Source organism: Amaranthus tricolor, chromosome 8, assembly GCF_026212465.1.
Source record: "Amaranthus tricolor cultivar Red isolate AtriRed21 chromosome 8, ASM2621246v1, whole genome shotgun sequence".
Classification (NCBI taxonomy): domain Eukaryota; kingdom Viridiplantae; phylum Streptophyta; class Magnoliopsida; order Caryophyllales; family Amaranthaceae; genus Amaranthus; species Amaranthus tricolor.
The window spans coordinates 11,095,822-11,106,483 of record NC_080054.1 but is presented as its reverse complement, the minus strand read 5'-3'; the positions used below and the strand labels follow the sequence as shown (position 1 = coordinate 11,106,483).

The 10,662-nt window shown below is 30.4% G+C and overlaps 1 protein-coding gene across 1 annotated transcript; it reads left to right on the top strand.

Annotated features, from left to right (window-relative positions):
• Positions 1–753: 753 nt before the first annotated feature.
• Positions 754–1,323, top strand: LOC130821531 (albumin-2-like). The gene is made up of 2 exons (XM_057687326.1): positions 754–994; positions 1,055–1,323. Exons 1-2 carry the CDS (start codon positions 754–756, stop codon positions 1,321–1,323), a joined length of 510 nt encoding a protein of 169 aa, XP_057543309.1.
• Positions 1,324–10,662: the final 9,339 nt, after the last annotated feature.

The following is a 10,662-nucleotide window of genomic DNA, read 5'->3' as shown; positions in this document are numbered from 1 at the left end:
ATACCCAGTTAAAAATAACAGAGTAATTCTTGTATATATCATAAGATAATTACAACAATATTTATACACACAGATTGCTTAATTAGGCTCTAATTACAGCCCCCAATTATACTAATAAATTGGAGGTGATTGATATTCCTAACAGAGGAAGTTTAAAGGACTTTCTAACACAATATCAAGCCTTTACTTATCAAACTAATTCAAGAGGTATACAAACTCACACTCATCTTCTCTTTCTTCCTTTTTAGTGTTCTATTAAGATCATTTTTAGTTCATTCAATTAATCACTGATATCAGATTTTTTTTTTCTTAATTAATTTCAAGTTAGCAACTGTATATTGAATTAATTAATTTCTCTATGGTTGTATATAATCATGTTAAGCTTAGATGAAATAATGATCCTGATTGGTTATAAGTTAGTTCTAGATCACACTTCCCTTCCATGTGTCTAATCTATAATAATAATAATAATAATAATAATAATAATAATAATAATAATAATAATAGTAATAATAATAATAATAATAATAATAATAATAATAATAATAATAATAATAATAATAATAATAATAATAATAATAATAATAAAGTAAAGAGGTACAGTGTATTTATTTTGTTTGATGAATAAAAATATAAATTGAATAAAAGCAATGCAAATAACCAAAAAATGATTTGTACATTGACACGAGTAGTTGAAAATTTTCGCAGGGGTAGGGATTTTCAAGTATTAAACAAATAAAGGAATTAAGGAAAATGTCAAGCCCTATTTATGTAACCGCTGCTTTCAGATCAGGACAAAAAAACCAAGCCTATATATTCATGAAGAAGGAATATATCATTGAAGAAGTGAATCCAGGTACATATAATGACACAATATTATATGGACCAGCCAAAGTGAATCAATATTCATCTCTTAAGGGCACAATTTTTGGAGACAAAGGAATAGATTGTGCTTTCCCTTCTGTAGAAGAAGGAGTTGCATTTATCTTCTCCGGTAACCTTTTTGCCAAATAGTCTTATGGTCTAAAAAACCCAAAGAACAAGCTCCTGGTAGGGCCTTCCTCAATTGAAGAGGTATTCCCTTATTTGAAGGGTACTGTTTTTGCGAATGGGTTGGATGCTGCATTTGAGACATCACGTCCTTATGAAGTTTACCTATTTAAGGGAGATAAGTATGCTTGTATCTTCTATGAGGGTGCTGGAAAACTGTTGAACAGTAGCCCCATACGCCAAAACTGGGTGACTTTAAGAGGGACTATCTTTGAAAATGGCATAGATGGTGCCTTTTCTTTAGATCATGATACTTATCCGAATTCGGTATAACTTTTTAAAGGAGATAACTATGCTCATGTCACCTACACACTTGGCACCGCTATTGAGAAACTAGACAACTTGGCAAAAATCAAGAGCTACTGGACTGGTTTAGGAAGCATCTTGCCTCGTTCTAATCAATGATCTGATAATGTTTTTCTAATTCAGTAATCGCTACTATATTGTTTATGTTTAATCAAATAATCCAAGGATAATCAATGTTTTCTGCCTGCGCTGAAAACCAATCATATCCTTAATCAATTTCATTATTAATTGTTTTCTTCTATTTTAGTAATGCTAAGTTTATGTTGTATGAAATTAATAATTCTAAGTTGTATTCAAAAAGAGTATTATGCTCTTTACTCCAACAACTTGTATTATTCAATGTAATACTATTATTTCTTTTCTATTCATTCTAATTTTGTACCAGGCCAGCTCAATTATTATGTCTTGATTATTCATACTCCCTCCGAACCATTTTAGATGTCCCATTTTCTTATTTGGCAAAGTCTTTTTAGTTGTCCTATTTCTCTTTTTGTCAATCTTTTTTTACTTAAATACCCTTAGTTCACACACGTAATTACGAATTTACCCCCGTAAACCCTACTAACCCAAAATAATTAACAATATAACCCAACATCAATAATCTTAATCATTTCCTCCCTTTTTTAATTCTCCTATTTACTCTACTGAAACCCTATCTCTCCCTCTCTCTCATCTTCATCCTCAACGTCTGTATTTTTCTTCATCTTCTTCAATGATCTTCATCTTCATCCCCATTCTTACTGTTTACGGTTTATTATCTTCATCTTCATTTTTTTTCCACCATCTTCGCCTTCTTTGAAACCCTAATAATTTTAGGGGTTTTTTAAATCTGGGTTTGTTCTTTACTTACCTGGGCTTTTCGAACATGGCGTCACCAAGGTCTTGTCTTTCTTGGTTGTCTTCGTCCCAAGAAAGTGATCCTACGATTGGATCTCCTAACCCATGGTTCGATTTCTACAATCGCCTACCTCCATCTTCTACGACTTCTGTTGAAACGGATCCTAAATGGGAAAGAAATATAACTTCTGAAGATGAAGAAATACAGGGTATGTTTGATTTACAACTGGATCTTCAAGATCTATACATTGAGAACTTGTTCCCTTCCTTAGATGAAGAATCATTGGATGATGATGAATTGCTGTCTGATATAGATATTCGAAACCCATTTTCGCGTATGGATACATCTTTCCTCTATGACTAATGATGATTTTGTTTATGTGGTTTGTATGGTATGCATGTCTATGTTCGTGTTCTGTTTTTGTTGCCCTATGACATTTTTTTAGGGAAACAATTGATTATAGCTACAAAATCCCTAAATCCATTCATTTTGCCACCAATCTAGGGTTTTCAGTTCATAAGCCACCAAACATTATGTTTAGGAGGCTATGTTCTTACCAGATGTAGGAGGCAATTAGTATGGGATTTGGGTTATCTGTGATGAGTTCAATTTTTTTTCTGAGATGAATTTGTTTTCATTTTGTTTTTGAAGCCATCAATAAATTGTTATATGACATTTCCTTCTAAATGTTTACGGCTAAAAAACTTCATGATTTAATGTCTATATCGTGTTTAGACCTAGACATTTACCTAACAATGTAACCCAAAAGTGAGTACAAAAGGTAACCCAAAAGTATACTCAAGTGTGTCCTATTTACATGTTACTGGTGTTCATGCTGGTGCTGCTTCTGTTAATGTACTTGTTTCTTTTGTTGGTGTTGTTGCTTCGTTTGTTGCTGGAATATCTGCTGCTGCTTCTGTTAATGTATATGGAATTGGTGTTGGTACTGTTGTTTCTTTTGTTGGTGCTGTTGCTTCATTTGTTGCTGAAATATCTGTTGCTGCTTCTGTTATTGCTTCTGTGGTTGCTGTTGTTAAATGATGTTGATGGAAAACGGCTTCGTCTTTGATCCCCAAGTAAAATAAAATGACCTCAAATGTAGTTTCATCCACCTTTATGTCCAGATATCTTACTACCTCATAAATGGTTTCCTGTTGTATCCCCAAACAATGTGGGAGTCTCCTTTCCCTTTCAATTTTTGATTTGCTCATGTGTGTAATGTCATAATCTATACCACCTAGTTTCTTAATAACCTCAATTTTACATGCTTGTAGTGTGATCCATACATTTTTCTGTGCATTTGGTTTCAGATTGTCAAATGCTATAGTCACTGCGTTTACTAATTGTGCATAGTTGTATTCTGATTTTTGATGTTGTAACGATTGTATTAACCTAAAGAACCCTAAGTCAAACACAATCATATGTGGTGAGTTAGGAGGTTGTTGCACTAAGTGGAAGCTAAATCCATCAAGTGTGGCCACCTCTCTAAACACTTCATCATCATCTAAAATGTGTGGTTTAGCATTGTCCTGTTGAATGAAAATTGTTTTGCTTAAATGTGGTGGCCATTTACTTCTAATTGCTGGTAGTATCTTGTGCACAATCATGTCTCTTGTGTGATCTTTAGTGATTGATTGTATTGGTTTGGTCTCTGGCTTTCCTCTCTTCTTGTTTTTTGAACTCCTTTGTGCTGCCACATCATGTGTAAAAGGAAATATGCCTATCTTTCCATCAAAAATCATCTCTCCTTCACTAGAAAAGATTGTTCTTGCAACGGCACACATAAACATGATCTTGGGGACAAATCTTTTAGATTAGATTTCTCTATGTGGCTCTATTTCATCTTGAGTTAGATAAAATGTTTGTTGTGTCCTTGTAATATAAAACAACTTTTCATCCATGTGCACTACATTTGACAAATCATAAAATGCGAAGTTGCTTGTTTGCTCATCTAAAATGCAACTACTAAGACAAAAAAATTAACCTGTTGAGTTTATTTTTGTCTATAAGTAATGATTTGATGGCGTTGGTGTGCTTTCGAAAGTACCTTTTTGTTTTCCATCTGCAGATTATGGTTTGGCTAACTCCTATGGCCCTTGACAGTGCTCTTAAAGTTTTCTTCTTCACTTTTTCAATTGATTTGAATTTGTTTTCATCAAAGGGGATGGATGGCCTTCCTTTGCTGCCTTTCTTCTTGTTGTTGACATTAATTGGAACTTGATTTTTTTTTTGATCTAGAATCTGTCTCCATATCCTTCCGATTGTCCTCCTATGCACATCGTACTTCTTGGCAATTTAATTGATGAACCCGTATGCTGGCTTCCCTTTACTGTTTAGTGACATTAAAAGCTCATGCATTATTTGAGTCTTACTAAAATTATCTAGCTCTTTTTTTTATAACCATTCTATGTACTTCAATGTGGGTTGGTGGAAATTAATTGGAGGTGCTGATTTCTTTATTTAATGCTGTCTTATATAGATGCACTGATTCTTAGTGTTTTGAGGTGTTGTACAGGCGCAATTTTTTTTAGTTTGGTGCCATTCCACCAAAACTAATTGTCAACTCTCTGGATTGATGGCTTCTTTTCATCAGTGTATTTTTCTTCCAGTTTCATTGATGGCTTCTTTTCATCAGTTTATTTTGTAGCTATTTAATTCATTTTGAACACTAAATGCATACCGTGTTTGTTTTTTTATAAATCTGAAGTCAACGAAAGATTTAATATCCGCATGTGCATGTGGCGAGAGGGTTACTCGTTTTCAATTGCAGTTCAAAAAACGTTAAAGAAATCAAGGAAGAATTGAAGAATTAGTTTATTTTAAGATTTTGATGGTTTTTGTAATATATTTGATGTAATTTTTTGTAATTTAAATTAAGTAGTTTAATGGTTGGTTAATTATAACAATTTCGGAAATGTATTAATGTCAATTAATTCCCAAACAATGTGAAACCCAATTTTCCCTTCAAAATTCATTATATCTACTTTATTAAGCAAAAGGAGGGAATCATTAACAATTAATCCAATTACTTTAAAATACCCAACTACCACCTTTTTAATGGACCCCACACCACCCTTATTAACCGTGCCTAAGCAAATGGGACATCTATAATGGTTCGTAGGGAGTATAATTTTCCAATCATATCCTTTAAGAAATCTTTGGTCTTTCTTGTACTCTTTTTTAATCTCTCGAGCTCTACCTTTTAATCTATCATCCTTGTCAAGAAGTACGCCGTGTGGCGTTGTGTTTACTCTATCGTAAAATTCACAAAATTACTATTAGCAGCCAAGAAATCGTATGAGAGGCAAAATAGAAAGTAGACTTTCTTTCCATATTACCTTTAGTTTACATAGCCATACCCTAGAAAGTTATTCAAATTTTATCTATATTAAACCTAATATGAACACACATGTTAAAGTATTATTAAATGAAAGTTTGTGACATTATAATACTACTGCTCTTCAAAAGTAAATGTGAGCAAGGAAATTGCATGTGCCTTGTTAATCCCCATAAGTATAAACAAAAATGTCTCATTTTTATATTCTATTTCATAGTATATGTGCTATTTTATAGTCGCCTATAGTACATAATTCATACTTTATGCTTCCTCCATTTTAAATACTTGTTATTATTTCATTTTTACATTCCTAGTTAAATAACTTTACAAATACAATATAGCGTCATCTGGTTAGGTTTGTCACAAATAACTAATTTAAAAATTAATAAAAACTTATTTTAAGGAATTGGTTTGGAATGCCCAATAGAGTTGTGATATCGAGCAACGTCTTGGTCGGTAGTTGCCTTGGGATTAGCTGTCCCTTGTGTATTCTACCAAACAGATTACTGAAGCAACCCATTCTGTCGGGCAACGACTCAGTCGAGTGATTGACTAGTTAGAGATAAGTCATAATACTCAATGGATTAAAAAGGGAATGATGTATTTAATTACAACATTTGTAGTAAGAGCGACAGTCTCGATACGTGATTAACATTAATGATAATGTTTACAATAATACTTAACATTAGTGATAATGTTCATCAAAAACGATAAATGTTGCATCAAATTTGAAAAAATGAAATACATATGGTTTGTTGAAAAAATACATTAAAATTCGAGAAAATTATATATATATATATATATATATATATATATATATATATATATATATATATATATATATATATATATATATATACATATATATATACATATATATATATATATATATATATATATATATATGTATATATATATATATACATATATATATATATATATATATATATATATACATATATATATATATATATATATATACATATATATACATATATATATATATATATATATATATATACATACATATATATATATATACATACATATATATATATATATATACATATATATATATATATATATATATATATATATATATATATATATATATATATATATATATATATATATATATATATATATATATATATATATATATAAACTACCTATTCTATACCACCTTTTGTAAAAAAAGCTACTTGTTCTAATTTTTTTTGTGAAAAACTACCTTATATGACCCAAATGTATGCAAAACTCTACCACATGACAAAATCCGATTGTTGACCTTTAAATTTTTTTTTCACCAAGCACGTTTTTCCCATGTGATGTTACTAAATCTACCTTTCCCTCTGTATTTGTTCTATTTTCCTTCCAATTTCCTGTTCTTTTCTCTTTTCCCTTCCCTGATTAATTAAGTCCATTTTCCATATTTTGAAGTAGATTTCATCCCCTGTTATTACCTAATTCTTACATCTTCTTCCTTAATTATTGCATTCAAACCATGCCCTCATATTCTTCAATAGGAAAATGGAAGGTCGATAAGTGTGCTTATGGTGCTCCTTTTGCAAAGAAAACTTTGTGGACCAAGGAGAATCCTGAAAGGAGGTTCAAGACATACAACTTTTTTGAATTTGATACCAAATTGAGGGGCTGAGTAGGTTTATTTGGATAGATGAATCTAATTGTCTATAATTTGTCTTGTAATTCATATTCACAAAAAAATCATCAAAACCATCTAATATTGATTGGGTTCATTATCTCATAGGTTAAATAATAATAGTATAGTTTCTACAATTAAACACACAAAAGAAGCAAAAATTAAAAAATCAAGATTAAAGACAAGGTCAATCAATTAAATCATAACAAACAATCAAGAAATTTAAGGAAAAAAAATACCCGTATTTAGTTACCCATTTAAAATCAAATGTAATTCTCTTCACCACTCTCCTCTTTTTAGCCATTATTAACAAATTAAAGATGAACTTGTGTTTAGATTGATAAAAAAAAAATCTAATCTTCGTTATGTTAGTAGATTGATAAATCAAATAATTTAAAGGAGTAAGAAAATGTGAGATTAGAAGAGTAAATGCTAAATCTTCACCTTGAATAAATTATTGCATGCATAGGTTAACACCATGAACAATGAGAAGCAAATAGAATGAAAGGCATAAGCTATGGAGAGTGAAGCAATCGTCACTTAAGTGCAATTATAACATCACGTGCAAAAAACTAGTTTGGTCAAACCAAAACTTGACGGTTAAGGTAGTTTTCGCAAAAGAAATTTGAATAGGTAGTTTTTTGTAAAAGGTGGTATAGAATAGGTAGTTTTTTTTATTGCTAGAACATTTCCATTTTCAGCACATGATTTTGGATTAGAAAACATTGAAATTTTCTTACTTCTATGGCCCCGTTTAGATTGAGGGTGAATAATTTAAGGGGTAAATAAATTTTATAGTAGGAGAACAAAGTTAGTTAGGTAGAAGATTAAAGGAATTTGATTGTCGGAGAGGTAGATAAATTAATTAGAAATGAATGAAACCAAGATAAAATAGTGGATGTTAAGTCATATTCAAATTTTGTTAAGTCATAAAAATCACTGGACTGGATAGTCTTAAATGAATTTTTGTGAAGTATGCTTGTGAATGGGTAAACATAGAATTTAAGTCATATTCAAATTTCTGACTAATACTCTCCCTATTATATTTTTACCTTTCTTTTCTTATTTTCAATTTTATTTTTTTTATTTTTATTTTTTTTTCTTTATGTGCATCTTATTTCTATTTCTATTTTTGATTTGTTGTTAAAGGTCATCGTGTGTCTAAGTTGCAAACTTTCCGAGTTGTTGCAGGTTCTGACGCTCTTTGAAGATCTTACTTGAATCAAGGGACTCTTTGACCGCACTCTTCTTTATAAGTATTAGTTGTCGTCATTCTTTCCTCCTTAAATCCTGATCATAGTTTCTTATAAGGGGCATGGGTATGATCATGACGACTCTCCCTATTAATAACTCTTTGTGTTCAAATGTTTATCAATGAAATCTGGCACAGCCTTTTGATGAGTAAAATAGGATTACAATTGATTTTTTTTATTTTTATTTATTTTATTTTATTTTTTTTCTACAACCTCAAACCTTTTTTTTTTCTGAGGGTGATAAAGATGATGAGGATGAACAAGGTTTTCATTCTAGTCAAAGGAAACACAATTCATTTGTGAAGGTAAACTCCATGAGTTAATCTATTATAATTAAATTTGATATGTTATAATTTTTACTTCTTTTTTTACTGCAATGAGTTGATTAATATATGTAAAATCTTTTTTTAGCATGTGCTTGACTAGGTATAAGGAAAACTACTTTGTCGACAGATCATAACTGCTGCCAAATTTCGTTTGTTGGGTTGTTGGCTTGCTGCTCTCCAAGCGTGGTCTGCTGCCGATTGTTGTGTATTATTGTGCTATGAGGTTACATGTTGGCTCAACTACTTAACTTTGTTGAGGCTCATGTTTACTTTCTTGTCTTCATACGTTGTTGTATAGTCTAATAATTTTCGTGTTATGGTGTATCGTTTTATGTTTTGCTATCTTGGAATGTGCCCGAATTTTATATTGTGATTTTTTCTATAATAAAATTTTATTTATCAAAAAGTAGTTATAATAATAATAAAAATAATAATAATAATAATAATAATAATAATAATAATAATAACTTCTAATAATACAATAAAAACTTAAGCCACGTGTTATTTACTACCCATGAAAAGCTTTATAAGACTTTTCTCTTTTTTTCTTTTTATTTCTAATAATTAAATTTTCATTTACATTTCCATTAAGAGTACAATTCTCCAAACAACTTGGTCTCTTCAAATTTCTTAGTCCTTTTTTCAATAAAGTTAGGAAATTTGTTTTTATCTTGTTTTAATAATTTTTTAATTATAGAGTTTGTTATCTAAAATTATAATTTATTTTTAGATTTATTTTTTGCTTATTTCAAAAAAAAAAGCCAATTCTAAACTAATGAAATCCTGAATACACCGGGATGGTTGCCTCATGGAGTAAGAGTAAGCGACTGATACAAATTTTGGAATACCACTGTTAGGACCAAGGCAGAATAAAAATTGATAAATTCTTTAAAAATCTTGTGCAAATTCAAATCTTTTAACAATTTTGTATTTTAAAACATTTAAAAGTTTTGGGATACTACATAATTTAGTAATGAGGTCCCCAAATTTTGAATCTCTATCCATTCGAACTTGTTGAACATGTTCAAAATGTCCCCTAATTAAGATAAACATCTTCAGTAATGTAAACAAGAGGAGCTTTGTAATGGTTTTTATTACTACTACATTTGTTTTTGTACAATATTGTAATCCATTTAAAATTCAAACTGATTATCAAGTTTTTGAGTAGGGATGGCAATGGGTCGTTCTCGGCTCGGATTATACATACTCCAATTTTGATCCGGATAATAGTCAGACTTTGTTTTTAGGTCCACCTCCACTCGGAGTCAGATTATATGTACTCCAATTTTACCCCAACTCGGACGGAGTCGGATGCGGAGTCGGATTATTATCAACCTTAATCGTTGTGATATAGTACTAATGAATTTAAAGCGTACAAAATCAAAAAAATATATTTTTCAAATAAAATTTAACAAAAATATATGTACTTTGAATTCAAGTTTAACAAGAGAAATAGTCCTACTACTACAATTTAACAAAATTATCTCGCTTTTTAATTTGGCGTATTTTATTTCTCTTTATCTGATTTTTCGTATTCTGATAGATTAATCTAAATAAAAATACCAAGTAGTTATTCAAATCGAAAATTACAATTAGTATGAGAGAGAGCTTGAATTAGTCACGTCTAGAGTTCTAAAGGAAACAAAATAATTAGGGTAAAAGTCAAATTCAAAGTTAGATTTCCTTCAGAGTCGCAGTCGGGTCAGAGTGTCTGATTTTTAATAAGGTCCAACTTCGGTCCGTCTCTAACTCGGACTCGGATCGTAAAGTTGGAGTCGAATTCGGATAAATTTTTCCTCGGATTCAAATCAAATTATTTTCCTCAGATCGAGTACGACTAGGGTCGAATTCGAACTGAATTGCCATATCTAATTTTGAGTTACTACGATGGC

Excerpts from the sequence above, each read along its gene's own strand:
- LOC130821531 (XM_057687326.1), top strand. The coding sequence starts at position 754 with ATGTCAAGCCCTATTTATGTAACCGCTGCTTTCAGATCAGGACAAAAA. Across the intron at positions 995-1,054 it reads AGTTGCATTTATCTTCTCCG|GGCCTTCCTCAATTGAAGAG; the intron begins GTAACCTTTTTG and ends AGCTCCTGGTAG.